This window comes from Chiloscyllium punctatum, chromosome 15, assembly GCF_047496795.1.
Source record: "Chiloscyllium punctatum isolate Juve2018m chromosome 15, sChiPun1.3, whole genome shotgun sequence".
Lineage (NCBI taxonomy): Eukaryota > Metazoa > Chordata > Chondrichthyes > Orectolobiformes > Hemiscylliidae > Chiloscyllium > Chiloscyllium punctatum.
In genome coordinates, this window is record NC_092753.1 from 69744753 (window position 1) to 69760719 (window position 15967).

Below are 15967 nucleotides of genomic sequence, written 5' to 3' on the forward strand. Positions count from 1 at the left end.
ATAATCCAAGTTTGTCAAAAATTTCCTTAAAGCTAATACAGTCCAATCCAGACAACATAGTGGTGAATCATGTTGCACTCTCTTAAAAGCCTCCACATCTTTTTTGTAGTGTGGCCATTAGAACTGAACACAATAAGTCAAATGTGTCCTAACTAATACCTTTATACAGCGACCACGAGACTTGGCGACTTTCATACTGATGAAGGCAAGTATGCTATATGCTTTTTTAACCACTTTATTCACTTATGTTATCACTTTCAGGGAACTATGGACTCGCACCCAAAGACTCCCCTCATTATCAATGCTCCTAAGGGTGTTGCCATTTATTATATATTTTTCTCTTGCATTTGACCTCCCAAAATGCATCACCTTATATTTGTCTGGATTACACTCCATCTATCATTTCACTGCCCAACTTTCCAACTAATCTATACAAATCCTGCTGTATTCTTTGATAACCTTCCTCACTTTCCAAAACACCATTAATTTTCATACTGTCTGCAAACTTACTAATCAGACATCTTATATTTTTATCCAATCATTTATATGTATTACAAACAAGAGAGGTCCCAGTAATGATCCTAACAGAACACAACTGGTCTCAGACTTCCAATCAGAAAAACACCCCTCCACAAGTACCCGCTATCTACGATTAAGTCAATTTTGTATCTAACTTGCCAACTTAACATTGATCATCAAATACTAGATGGCATCGGTTTAAGGTGAGGGCAGGAAAATGAAGGAAATGCATGAGGCAAGTTGTTTTTTAAAAACACAAAGGGTGGTAGATGCCTGGAATGTGCTGTATTGTTGTATGTTCTAGGATTTCCCAAAGAATGAAAAGTGAGTAACAACGAAGAACCAAAATGACTTTGGGATCCAGGTGCATCTCATTTAAATATCACGAAAAGACACAGAAAATGATCCAAAAGGTTTATGCAACATGAACCACTACTTATTGAGGACAGAAATGCAGGAGAAGAAGTCATGCTACAGCAACACAAAGCTCTGGTTAGTCCAGTGCTCATGTCCTGTGAACTATTCTGGGCACTAAACTTTAGAAAAAGTATGTTAATGTCAAAAGGACTACAATGTGGACTTACCAAAATGATAATATGTACTCCAAGGGTTAAATTACAAAGGAGGATTACACAAACTAAGTCTCTGAAAATTAAAAGGCAAAGGGGTGATATGACCAGAGTTCTAAAGTTAATAATGGAATAGACAGGGTAGGGAGAAAGATACTATTTTTACATAGAGTCGTAGAATGTATATTCAAGAATGTGGTGCTGGAAAAGCACAGCAGGTCAGGCAGCATCCAAGGAGCAGGAGAATCAACATTTTGGGCAAAAGCCCTTAATCAGGAATTCCTAATGAAGCGCTTTTGCCTGTAACGTTGATCTTCCTGCGCCTCAGATGGTGCCTGATCTCCAGCATCTGCAGTCCTCACTTTTGTCTCAGAGTTTACCTTAGGGCAACTAAGCCTCAGAGGCACTGTCTAAAACTTTGAGTCAGACCTTTCAACAATGAAGTTAGGAAATAGATCTACACCTACAGTGATAGAACTCTCATCTACAAATAGCAATTCATGCTAAATCAATTCTTAGGTTTAAATCTGAGATAGATTAATTAAGATATATTTAATCAGAGTTCTCAAAAAGAGAAACGAACCCCTCCCTCTCAAGTATTTCACCTGATTACTTCCTCAGTCAAGTATTGTACATGTTCCTGCATCCTACGCAGCCGGATTTCACAACGTACTTCCTTCCCCTTCTTATTGCAATTCCTGGTGTAGAATCCTCGCCAGAGTGCTTGAATCTTTATGGCTGCTGTATTAATTTTATTTAGAAGTGCTGGATTTGGCTCAACTGTTACAGATGAACCAGATTTATCTGGCTTTGAGTCTTCTCCCACCATCTTCTGGTCAACTTCCATTTGTGGCTGTTTGGGGAATCTGTTATCCAGCAAACTGTGCTCTTTTGTTAATGCAGCCGACTCTAGGCATTTGTTTACATTTGAACTAATATTTACACATGATTTGATTGTATTGGATACATGGAACAATTTGCTGTCATTCCCTTCTTTACTTTTTTCGATGGCTTTTTCCATCCATCCTCCATAGTTTTCTGTTCTTCTTGCAGCCCTCTGATATTTTTGATCATCGCTATCCTTATGCATATCGCCAGTTTCCAAATGCAATGATGACATAACATCAGTCTCTACAGCCAGGATATCTCCCGGAAGCCTTAGATCGCTGGAAGGTGAAAGAGGAGACATTGCATTGGTTACAGGCATAAATGTAGACTCTGAAGAAAGAAGACTGCAATTAAGTTTGTCTTCATCAGTCTGAATATCCTCCAAGAAGAGCTCACTATGACAAGTCCCTGCAGTCTGTCCTGATGAGAACTGCTCAACTGTCTGACATTGGTCTCCATGGCCAGTTGGTCCAATCCATGTGTTAATTCGAATTACGGGTTCTACAATATAACAAAAAAAAGAATTTTAGCTTTGTAGCATGAAAGCAGAATTATTTTTGTGCTTGTGCACAGCAATGCTGTAAAATCTCATATTCCTTGACATCAACTCGGTTAACCAGCTCAAGGGAAGCAGTCATGTTTGGTTTCTGTTAATAGGAAGTAGTGGAGGTCACAGCTGCCAGCATGCTATAACTGCCAAAGTCTTCACTACAGTCGCCATCTCAATGTTAGATATGATTTAGCATATTTTAGGTAGTTTCACGGCCAACGATCATTCTTGGTGATTCTGATAGCTTGTGGGAAAAGATGCCCACTTGATATCTTCGACAGACGCTAAACCCATTCTTGATGAACAGTAAAAGGTTTATGCATATTACTTAATAGTTACATCACTTCAAAGATACACTATTTTCTCTTAATCTAACAGTAAATTCATGTCACTATTTTAGCTCCATGCTATTAACATGTTTTTGAAAAAGTTCCACTTAAGGGATTAGCAGGTAAAGCTAAACATGAGATTAGGGGTATGGATTGAGAACTCGTTGCTGACAGAAAACAAAGGAGGAATAAACAGGTCTTTTTCAAAGTGGCTTGTACTGATTAGTAGGGTACACAGGAATCATAGGAGTCATACAGCATGGAAATAGATCCTTCAGCCCAACCAGTCCATGCCAACTAAGTTTCCAAATTAAACTAGTCCAAGGGGTCTGTGTTTGCCCCATATTCCTCCAAACCTTTCCAATTCACGTACTTATCCAAATATCTTTTAAACTTTATAACTGTGCCCACATCCACCACTTCCTCAGGAAGTTCATTCCACACATGAACCTCTGCATAATTTAAGTTGCCGCTCATATCGTTTTTAAATCTTCCTCCTCTCACCTGAAATATATGCCCCCTTAGTCTTGAACTTAGGGAAAAGACCTTTGCTATTCACCTTATCTATAAACCTTCATGATTTTATAAACTTCTTTAATATCCCCCTCAACCTCCTACACTCCAGTTAAAAAAAAGTCCTAACTTATCTAGCCTCTCCTTATAACTCAAATCCTTTATTCTCAGCAACATCTTTGTAAATCGTTTCTGAATCCTCTGCAGTTTAATAATATTATTTCTAAAACAGGATGACCAGAACTGCGCACGGTACTCTGAAAGAGGCCTCACCAGAGTCCTGTAAAACGTCAAAATGATGTCCGAACTCTTACACTGAACGATCTGAGTAATGAAAGGAAGCATGTTAAACACCTTATTAACCATCCTGTCTACTAGTGACACAAATTTCAAAAGAATTAGGTACCTCAATCCATAGATCTGTTCTCCAAAATCACCCAAGGCCAACCATTAATTGTATAAGCCCTGCTTTATTAAAATGCAATATCTCGCTTTTATCCAAATTAAATTCAGTTTGCCACTCCTCAGCCCATTGACCCAACTGATCAAGATCTCTTTGTAATGTTAGATGATCTTCTTCACTGTCTACTATAATACCAATTTTGGTGTCATCCGCAAAACTTACTACCCCTCATTGGACAAGCATATGGATGTACATAGAATAGTGTAGGTTAGATGGGCTTCAGATAGTTATGATAGGTCGGTGCAACATCGAGAGCCGAAGGGCCTGTACTGTAATGTTCTATGTTCTACCCATGTCTCCTTTATCATTATGCAAATCATTTATATAAATGACAAACAAAAGTCGACCTAGTACCAATCTCTTTAGAACACTGCTGGTCACAGGCCTCCAGTCCAAAAAAACAACACCCTCTGTCTTCAAACATAAAGACAATTTTGTATCCAATTAGCAAGCTTACTCTGAATTCCATGAGATCTAACTTTACTAATCAGTCCATCTTGCAAAACCTTTAAAACAAATGCGCCTCAGACTGTCAGTTCCACTGTGATCAGTAACCTCTCCCTGTCTGTTCTTCCTCTTAGTCTTACTGACCTTAGTCTCAAACTCCTCCTTGGTCATTTTACTTGCTGACATACTGGCTCCCACTCCCTTATCACACTATTTTAAACTCTCCCAAATGACAGTATCAAACCTCCTAGCCAGGATATTAGTTCCCCTCCAGTTAGGTGCAATCTGTCATTTTTGTACAGGTTCCACCTGCCCCAGAAGACATCCCAATGACCCACATACCTAAAGCTATCCCTCCTACACTAGCTCTTTAGCCATATATTTAATTGTACTATCTTCCTATTCCAAGCCTCACTGGCATATAACATAGGAAGTAATCCTGAAATTACAATCCTAGAGGTCCTGCTTGCCAACTTCCTACTTAACTCCCTGTGCAGACCTTATCTCTCCTTCTGCCTGTGTCATTGGTATGCAAATGGACCACAACCTCTGGCTGCTCACCGGCTCCTTTCAGAATATCCTGTTCCTTCAGAATTTCCAATCCAACAACTGATGCTTTGGGAATAGCAGAGTTATCAGTGTGGGAGTGGGAAGAGAAACTATTGCAAGTAATAGTTTGGCTATTATAAACAAAAGTGGAACTATGTGAGCGCAACTAGCCCAACTAGCCATATGATTGTGGAAGGCATTTGAGGAACATAGAGAAATCACCAGTGTCAAGGCTGTGGGCAGACCGAGGAGGACATAAAGGATAGTTTGCTTTAGGCAAATAAGGTGTCATTTATGGCTTTGTTCACAACTGTTTTCAGTATAATGACTGGAGCATGGTCAGAAATCCAATTGGATTCAAATATGGAATCTTGGGAAACATGGGCATCGATTTGGGTGACAACACCACATTCAAGGGCTAGGGAGAAGAAAGGGAAGCTGGAGACAGGGTGATAACTTGCAGAGCTGATGGAGGATTAAGGGTTAGTTATTGAGAAACAATGGTTACAGATTTGAAAAGAGAGACAGAACATTACCTGGGGAGAAGGAACCATTAATACTGGGATCAGGATTAGACGTTTGTTGGCAAGTAGTTTAATGAAAATATGGCTAAGGAAGGTCCGATAAACAAAGTGAACTCAGGAGAGGGAATGAGGAGACAAAGAAACAATTAAAAAATGTAAATTCAGGACAAGGGGAAATGTAAGTGATTGACTCAAATCCAGAGCAGCTGCAAATGTGCACATGACTAGATTCAGGGAAAATACAAAGTACATAGATGGGTGGTTACAAAGCACAATCCAATAGTAAATGGGAAACAAATTGGAGACATTAGGTGAATATCCAGAGTTAAAGTCAGATGTCTAAGGGTAAAATAATATTTATATACATCAGCAGGAATGCACTCATGACCATCCAAATTTTTAATGGGTACAATGACTGAGGTCCAGAGGCATTTGAGGGTATCAAAGGACATACTGATAGAGATAATTTTGGTGTAAATGAAGTTTCAGTAAGTGTACAGAATTGGCTGAAGGTAAAAAAAATACAGTGGTAGTGTTTAGGCCACTCTACATTCCTGGAGCAGAAGTTTACTTCAACTCAGGTACTGAGTTTCTGGCCAGGCACATAATGAAGTTGAAATGCATAAGAGAAGGCAGAAATCTCTCAGTCACAGTTGTGGGAGAAGAGTTGCAAATTAATAAACTCTTATAGTTTAGTCCAATGTAGTTCAAGTGCACAAGTATGGCATTGATATCCAGACAAGTCTAGGAGTTTGAATTAAATTTTGGAAAAGATTCAGATCTTTAAAGAGATGACAAGGGGAGGGGATTAGTATTTAAAATTAATACGTCATCTAAACTGGCAATTAACTTGAATCTCAGGTTAAAATGCTTTCAATATTAGAGCCTGGAGAACTTAAAATAGTTCAAAAGAAAAGATGAGAAAGAGCAAAGGATGGTAGGAAATAGCCAAAGAGAGCTGTACATCGAGGAGCTCTCTTTGGAATTGATTGTCTAGGTGCCATTTTGAAATAAGTTTTTGCTATTTTGCTTTGTCTCTTCATTGTCCTTATTCTTAACTCATTACCATATATGAGAGATTTGCTCCAACCTATATCATCAATTTAAATGATCTCTCACTGCTCCAATTACCGTCTTCCCAAGGCATTGACCCAACCTTTCCAATCAACACATCTCCCTGATTAGAAATTTGAAATTCTCTGTCGTACGCAATCTTTCAAGAATTGATGCTACTAATCTGATTCATTCGAACATGCCCTGTTTCAGACATGGGGAAAGCACAAGAATAGGAATGGATCATCTAACCCGCACAAGCCTGTTTCATCGTTCGATTGGATTATGGCAATTCATAACTGCATATATTTAATGCTTTGCTCAATTCTAATGCTGTTGCTAATGAGTGCTAGCTTGCTATGCTCTTCTACTCCAGGTTTATTATTTTCTGATATATAGATTTTGTTTCTATTTTCCCTATGAAAATATATTAAAGTCATAGAGATGTACAGCACGGAAATAGACCCTTTGGTCCAATTTGTTCGTGCCAACCAGATATCCTAATCTCATTCTAGTCCCACTTGCCAGCTTTCAACTCATACCCCACGAAACCCATCTTATTCGTATACCTATCCAGATGCCTTTTAAATGTTGTAATTGTACCAGCCTCCACCACTTCCTCTGGTAGCTCATTCCAGACATACAATACCCTCTCCGTGAAAAAGTTGCCCCTTGGGTCTCTTTTAAATCTTTCTCCCCTCATCTTAAACCTTTGCCCTCTAGTTCTGGACTCCCCCACCCCAAGGAAAAGACTTTGTCTATTTACCCTATTCATGCCCCTCACAATTTTATAAACCTCCATTCCCCCCTCAGCCTCCGACGGTCTAGGGAAAACAGACCCAGTGTATTCAGCCTCTCCCTATAGTTCAAACCCTCCAATCCTGCCAACATCCTTGTAAATCTTTTCTGAACGCTTTCAAGTTTCACAACATCCTTCCTCTACCAGCGAGACTAGAATTGCAGACAATATTCCACAAGTGGCCTAACCAATGTCTTGTACAGCCATAATATGACCTCACAATTCTTATACTCAATGCTCAGACCAATAAAGAAAAGCATACCAAACGTGTTCTTCACTATCCTATAACCTGTGACTCTACTTTCAATGAACTATGAACCTGCATTCCAAGGTCTCTTTGTTCAACAATATTTCCCAGAAACTTACCATTAAACGTACAAGACCTGCCCTGATTTGTCTTTCCAAAATGCAGCATCTCACATTTATTTGTTAAGGCTCATTACAAAACTTGGATGTAAGTGGCAAGTGTTTTATCTCGTATTACATAGCATTTTTGTTTCATTCCCTCTCCCTACTTTGGTATCATCTGTAAATTCTGATACTAAGTTACTCAGTACTAAGGATTAATGTAAATTATGCTGATCTCAGCACTCTAAATTATGCTGATGCTTGTAGAACACCATGTTCTACTTTCTTCCAATCTGAATGACTATGGTTATCATAATTCTTTGTGCTCTTTTAAGATAATTCATTATCCATTCAGCTATTTGCTTCCTGACTGCATATGAGCTAAATTGAAGCATAAGCCTACTGTCTGTGACTATATCAAAGCTCTTTCTCATTAAGTTTGTTCTATTTCTACTAGGTATCGAACCATTGAGTGGAGTTGTCAGAAATCATTAACAGAAACCCAACAGATTGCTGCAAAGCTCCTATATCACATTAAATTCATCAAATGCTCGAGACACAGGGGTTATAAACTAATTTAAACATAAAATCAAAAACATTGCATCCCAGTGCAAATAAAATGGAAGGGCCCCACATTCAAACATACTTTAATCATTTTTCAGCTACTGTAAATTTGTGGATTCTTACCTTTTACATTATGACCATCGCAACTTTGAGTTGGGCTGTTGCGCTCACTCTGAAATGACAATTCTCGGGTTGGACTTGATTGTGAAATATGGCTGCTATTCTGGAACTTCTCCAGAAGCTCCATTTGGTGAAGCCTAGCATCAGACCAAGAAAACAAAATAAGCTGCCCAGAATCTTGAGCTTTGCAAAAAGAGGCATTGACTACAAAAGCAGGCAAGTCAAAATGAACTTCTGTAAGTGCCTGGTTAAGCTCCAGCTTGAACATTGCATCCAGTTCTAATCAGTGCACATTAGAAAGGATGTGAGACTTTTTGAGTGGGTGTGTAAGAGATTTACCAAAGTAATTCAGAGGGAGGAATTTTAACTACAAGGTTAGGATGAAAAAACTGGGCTTTTCCTCCATGGAATAAAGGAGGATGTAGCAAGATTTGATGGAGGTCTACAAGATCAAACGAAAAAAATCCTATTAGCTGATAACACAAGGATTATTGAGTACCAATTTACGGTCATAGAATTAGTTTTTACAGCCCATTCCATCGTATCTGCGCAAGTCATCAAATGTCCAATAATCCCAATCCCATTTTCTAGCACTTGACCCTTGGTTTATATGCTAGTACATTTCAAGTTCTCATCTAAAAAGTTCTTAAATGTCTTGAGGATTCCTGCTTCTACCACTCTTTCAGGCAAGGAGTTCCAGATACCCACAACCCCTTGATGAAAAATTATTTCCTCTAAAATCTCTCTACATCTCCAGCTCCTTATCTACACACTGTGCCCCATGGTTATTGACCCTTTTAAAGGGAAAAGTTGCTCCTAATTCCACGGTGTATGCCCCTCAGAACTTTGTACACCTCATTCAGATTTCCCCCTTCAGTCTTCTCTGCTCTAAAGAAAATAACTCCAGCCTATCTAGTCTCTGTATACAACTGAATTGCCATTGCACAGATAACATCCTAGTGAATGTCTTCTGCAGCCTCTCTAGTGTAAATATATCCCTCCCATACTGTGGCAATCAGAACAACACACAGAACACCAGCTGAGGCCTGTTAATTTTTTTCATACTGGTCTTGGGCAACAGAGTGATTGAAAGAATATTTTCATAATGCACTGAGTGATTATGATCTAGAACTCACTGCTGACAAGGTGGAAGCAAAGATATTTGATGATTTTAATAGGAAATCGGATTGGCTCATGAGAAAAAGATCTTGTAGCATTAGTGGGATTGAACAGGGAGTTGAACCGAATGGACTGCTCCATGGAGAGCAGACATGGACTCAATGAGCCAAACAACTTTCACATGTCCCGTAAATGGTGCAATGTAAAACAAAGTGAATTTATTCCATTCACTGCATTGATTTTATGATCACTGTAATTGCCATAGATGGAGATGTGAAGGACTGAAAACACTTGATATCACGTTATATAATTGGACCTTAGTATTCAAATCATTTTCCAGATGCCTTAGTTTTTAGGAATTCTCTGCACCTGACATTTAATTATGGAAGGAAATTTTCAGTGCAACAAATTTTAGAGTAGTTGAAACCAAGTTACTGCTTAATTGCTATTACTTACTCTCAAATTCATAAAATTCCAACTATTTGATTTTAATATGCGTATGATGTAGAGCATTATCCTCTGGAAGACTATACTCTCCAACATTACCTCAATATGTAGGTTTGAGGTCAACAAAATTTCCCTTTATTTTATTTCTACAAACTGCAATCCCACAGGTAATAATTGTTAAGGTAATCAATAAATTCAATTAACATTGCTTCCTGAAAATAAAAAGTGCTCCCCAAAGCACTTGACATGATGGAAACAGAGGTTAACTACCAATAGGATAGGAGATAGTAGACATCACAGAAGACAGAGAAAGGTTTTAAGGATGGAGTTTAAAAGGGACAGAAGGTTTGCAAGACTTTTAACAGAACATTCCAGAATGTGAGGCTAAAGTCCAAGAAAGTTACATTAACCAACTTGAAATAGATGGAATCTTGGCAAACAGCAGATTACCACATGTCTAGATTAGAATTTAGAAGTATGAAGGATCCATAAACAATTGAACGGCCCATTTCATACAATCATCAGCAGAGGAACAGCAGAGATTAACAACCATGAAGCATAAATGATTTTAAGCAGAATGTTGCCCTCTAAACAGGATTTGTAGCAGGTGAACAAGACAAAGAATAATTTCAAGTGGAATCTAAATCAGGAAATATGAACTTGCATACATAATTCATAGTATGAAAGCTAAATAGAGATATACAGATGGGGTTGATAGAAATATAAAATAAAAAGAATGAGTAAAAATTTCTAACAATTAAACTCTGATGAATGAGGCACAACACCTTAAAAATCAACGTTTCTGAACATAGGAGGCATGGTTAATAAGTTTGCAGATGACACCAAAATTGGTGGTGTAGTGGACGGTGAAGGCGCTTACCACAGATTACAACTGGACCTTAATCAGATAGGCCAAAAAGTGGCAGATGGGAGTTTAATTTAGATAAATGTGAGGTACAGCATTTTGGAAAGGCAGATCAGGGCAGGACTTATACACTGAATGATAAGGACCTGGGGAGTGTTGCTGAACAAAATAACCTTGGAGTGCAGGTTCATAGTTACTTGAAAGTGGAGTCCCAGATAGATAGGATTGTGAAGAAGTATGCTTGCCTTTATTGGTCAGTGCATTGACTATAGGAGTTGAGAGGACATTGGTTAGGACATTTTTGGAATACTGAGTGCAAGTCTGGTCTCTCTGCTGTAGGAAGAATGTTTTGAAAGGGCTCTGAAAAGATTTTCAAGGATATTACCAGGGTTGGAGGGTTTGAGCTAGAGAGAGAGAGAGAGAGAGAGAGAGAGAGAGAGAGAGAGAGAGAGAGAGAGAGAGAGAGAGAGAGAGAGGCTGAATAAGCTGGGGCTTTTTTCCCTGGAGCATTGGAGGCTGAGGGGTGATCTTATAGAAGTTTATAAAATCATGAGGGGCATGGATAGGGTGAATAGACAAGGTTTTTTCCCTAGGGTAAGTCAATACAAAACTAGAAGGCATAGGTTTAGGATGAGAGGGGAAAGATGTATAAGGGATCCAAGGAGCAACTTTTAAACAGAGAGGGTGGCGTGTGTATGGAATGAGCTGTCAGAGAAAGTAGTGGAGGTTGGGGGGACCAATTACAACATTTAAAAGGCATCTGGATGGGTGTATGAACAGGAAGGGTTTAAGAGGGATATTGGTTGAATTCTGACAATTGGGACTAGATTAACTTAGGACATCTGGTCGGAATGGATGAGTTGGACCGAAGGATTTGTCTCTATGCTGTACAGCTCTAGGACTCTATTTCAATGTCAAATAAATTATGTGGTGGATAAAAGAACTGCACAAGCTCTCTAACATTTTTGAGAATGGGCAAGCAGCTTTACTTCACATCTGTATACGAATTCTAATGCTATGTAGATTGGTGAGGTATTGTGGAACAAATCTAAGAGTAGCAAGATCAAATCTGATAGCGACTTACAGATTCCCTGCACATTTAACCATGTGTGTGAAAACTCAAGAGACTGCTGTCTGATTTAGTCCCTAATAGCGAGAGTACTACTGTATTCACTTCACCTTTATTCTTAATACAGACTTTGGCCAGCATATTTTGTAATGGGAAACCAACAGAAATTAACATGACAGAAATAACGAGGAGTGAGACTTTGTGAAAAATGAAATATCGGCAGTGACATTTAAATGAGCTGTAAGTAATGAAGGGTGGAAATGAAGGGGGGGGTTCAGTGGGAACATTGGATTGGCCAAACCTACAAGTGACCAATACAATACTAGGTAAGCATTTCAAGGTATTAAGAATAAGAAAGTAGGGAAAACTGCAGCAATGGAAACAGATTATTTTGGAGACAAATAGAAAACAATTTAGGATCAAAAAAAGATTGAGGATATGTCTACTCAGATTCAGTCTGAACGTAATGCTGGGCAGGTGAATAAAATCAGGAACTAGAGTTGTAAGTTTGGGTAGTAAAAGATTAATAGAATGAAATTGATTTTGTCCATTTTTGACATAACATCAGCCAAACAGGTAGACTGTATTGAGGCAATCGCCTTAATATCTCTCAAAAATATCTGACGTTATTGTTCTGAAAGATTAGCATAGATTAAATAGTCATATTCTGCAGTGGAATTCTGCGAAAGGCACTTTTTTATATTACTTAAATGGAAATGTACATAAATTATCTTACATTCAGCACTCCCAATGCGTTCCTAAAAAATGGTGTGTTGAAAGTAAACATAAGGAACCATGCAATAAAGGTGGGTTCACTTTCTCAACTTGTAATTTTTACATTAATAAGCTTATGGGTAGCCTTAAGCCTAACAGGTCCAAAATCCTCTTTCAAATTGCTCATATTAATATTTCATCTCCCACCTACTGCTATGTTCTCCTGGCTCACTTGTCCCTTGCTGCTTGTCTTGTTATGGACTGGGCCAGACCATCAGAACATTCTTAAGCAGGCAGCCTAGACCATAACTTTGCAATTTGTTTTGGCAAGTGTAAAGTGAAAATTACCTGGAGAAAGATAGCTAGGTTGACTACTATGTTTTAAAACAGACAAAAATGTATTCACAAAATTACACAATGAAACACAAAGAACAGAATAAAGAACCCCTACAGAACTCAATCTGTCCAAACTAGACTTAATTATGCTATTCTGAATATATACAACAGTCCCAATAAGCAAACCCGCTTAAAAACAACAGTAGAAATGGAACAAATGCTTTCAGGTTTAAGTTAGGAGGGCAGAAGGACAGAGAGAGAGAGAGCCTGTTTCCACACAGCTGAACTTCTAACTAGTTCTGGACTGAACTGCTCAGCAAGAGAATTGACCACTCCCCTTTCATTATACAGGTCACTTCTAAAACATGACCACTTTGGCCTGAAGTCCCATCTGTTTACATACAAACAAAAGGCCTCTCAAAATCCTTTTCATCTCTGTACCTAACTAGTCACCTCGGAGCCAGGAGAGTTTTATCACCCCTTTGAAAAAGAAATCAAGGTCACAGTATCCTTGAGAAAGGAACAGCTTTTAGAAAAAAAGGGACCAGCTTTGTGACACCCTATACCGAACCTCTCACACCCTTCTGCTTATTTCCTCGTTTGACCCATTCACTCTCCTCCATCTCCTTATGGATTCACACCGTCCCACCTTGTTCCTCTCCAGAACCACTTGCAAACCTACCACTGTACCGATTTATACTTTTTCCTCATTGCTTTACCCTTCCAAATCCCCTAGTCTCCCCTTCCTGCTCACAATCATCTCCCAAGTCCTTACTCACAATGAGGGGCAGGTAGTCGAGAGAGGTAGAACGAAAAAGCTGTATGTTTAAGAAAACAGGCTTGAGCAAGTGTAATTACAAAATAGTCCTTGGCACATGCTCAATACCCATGCTGAATGAAAATGGAGCTCCAATATTTTTATGGTTTGTGTGATGATGAAACACACTATTAGAAAGTGCTTTAAATGGAAGATACTGGGACAGGCTCATGTTCAAATGTATACATTTGGATATATCCGTATTTGTGTGCATGTATATGCAGACGCGCATTACTTCTGCATATATAGGTGCGTATAACCACTATTAATATCAGTGTATAAAACATTTGTAAATTCAGTATGCAAATACACTCCTACCAGTAAAAAGAGAAAATTTTAAAATGGACTTGTTATCCATTGTTTGTATACATCTACACAAATCATTTGGCCACTTTTAGATGGTGGGTGCAACTTTTTACCTCTGTTTACTTAGGATTTTTTCAAGTTTAGCATCCTCTGCAGATTGTAGTGCTGGAGTTGACGTGAGAGGACAAACTGATGCCAAATATTGAACCAACTGCACATGCTGACCAGGTCGAAACGATCGGCCTTTCCCTTGACTATAAAGCCACTCTGCTTTGAGACTGAAACAGAACAAGGTAGATTATATAATGTCATTTAGTATATTTGTGATGTTCCTCACTTCCACTCAAAAAGTCTCTTCAAAAAGTCTCATTACTTCTGAGCATGACTGAAGGGCTACTGAAGCTTATCTACCACAAAATACCAGTTACCAAGATGGCGGTCAAGTCCTTTGTGATATGGTGGCACATTGATTAGCACTGTTGCTCTCACAGCACCAGGGACCTGCATTCAATTCCAGCCTTAGGTGACAGTCTGTGTGGAGTTTGCACATTCGTTGGGTTCTGCTTGCATTTTTGTTGGATGCTCCGGCTTCCTCCCGCAGTCCAAACATGCGCAGATTAGGTGGATTGGCCATACTACATCATATTGCAGTGTTAAGGGATCAGCAGGCGAGGTGGATGAGCTGTGGTAAATACGGAGTAACAGGATAAGGTGAGGGGTTGTGACCGGGCAGGATGCGCTTTGGAGGATTGGTGCAGATTTAATGGGCCAAATGGCATGTATCTGCACTATAGGGATTAAGACCTAGCAGCTAACTAATATTATTGTCATGGAATTGGAAATCATTTAAGCACACTGAAATTCCTCTAGTGCTTCACAGTAAAAACAATTTGTGGAATATTGCTTATATATTGTACATGGAGAAAGTGAGGACTGCAGATGCTGGAGATCAGAGCTGAAAAATGTGTTGCTGGAAAAGCGCTGCAGGTCAGGCAGCATCCAAGGAACAGGAGAATCAACGTTTCGGGCATAAGCCCTTCTTCGGGAATGAGGAGGGTGTGCCAAGCAGGCTAAGATAAAAGGTAGGGAGGAGGGACTTGGGGGAGAGGCGTTGGGAATGCGATAGGTGGAAGGCAGTTAAGGTGAGGGTGATAGGCCGGAGAGGTTGGGAAGAAGATTGCAGGTTAAGGAGGCGGTGCTGAGTCCGAGGGTTGGGACTGAGAAAAGTTGGGGGGGCGGAATGAGGAAGTTGAAGAAATCTGCATTCATCCCTTGTGGTTGGAGGGTTCCTAAGCGGAAGATGAGGTGCTCTTCCTCCAGGCGTCGTGTTGCCATGGTCTGGCGATGGAGGAGGCCAAGGACCTGCATGTCCTTGGCGGAGTGGGAGAGGGAGTTAAAGTGTTCAGCCACGAGGCAGTTGAGTTGGTTGGTGCGGGTGTCCCAGAGATGTTCTCTGAAACATTCCGCAAGTAGGCGGCCTGTCTCCCCAATGTATAGGAGGCCACATTGGGTGCAGCGCATGCAGTAAATGATGTGTGTGGACGTGCAGGTGAATTTGTGACAGATATGGAAGGATCCCTTGGGGCCTTGGAGGGAAGTGAGGGGGGAGGTGTGGGCACAAGTTTTGCATTTCTTGCAGGGGAAGGTGCAGGGAGTGGAGGTTGGGTTGGTGGGGGGTGTGGATCTGACGAGGGAGTCATGGAGGGAGTGGTCGCTGATAGGAGAGGGGAGGGAAATATATCCTTGGTGGTGGGGTCTGTTTGGAGGTGGTGGAAATGACATTTACTATAAACCGACCGACTCCCACAGCTCCCTAGGTTACACCTCCTTCCACCCTGCCCCCTGTAAAAACGCCATCCCATATTCCCAATTCCTTCGCCTCCGCCACATCTGCTCCCAGGAGGACCAATTCCAATACCGAACAACCCAGATGGCCTCCTTCTTCAAAGACCGCAATTTTCCCTCAGACGTGGTTACCGATGCTCTCCACCGCAACTCCTCCACTTCCCGCTCCTCTGCCCTTGAACCCCGCCCCTCCAATCGCCACCAGGACAGAACC

The 15967-nt window shown here is 40.0% G+C and overlaps 1 protein-coding gene across 1 annotated transcript in view; it reads right to left on the bottom strand.

Annotated features, from left to right (window-relative positions):
• cep97 (centrosomal protein 97) overlaps positions 1-15967 on the bottom strand; it is a 53953-nt gene that overhangs the window by 8482 nt on the left and 29504 nt on the right. Inside the window, exons 7-9 of the mRNA XM_072585397.1 lie at positions 14022-14186; positions 8239-8372; positions 1694-2477 (exon numbers count right to left, since the gene is read on the bottom strand). Of these exons, the coding sequence (XP_072441498.1) occupies positions 1694-2477; positions 8239-8372; positions 14022-14186 (1083 nt within the window). The remainder of the gene's footprint in view (positions 1-1693; positions 2478-8238; positions 8373-14021; positions 14187-15967) is intronic.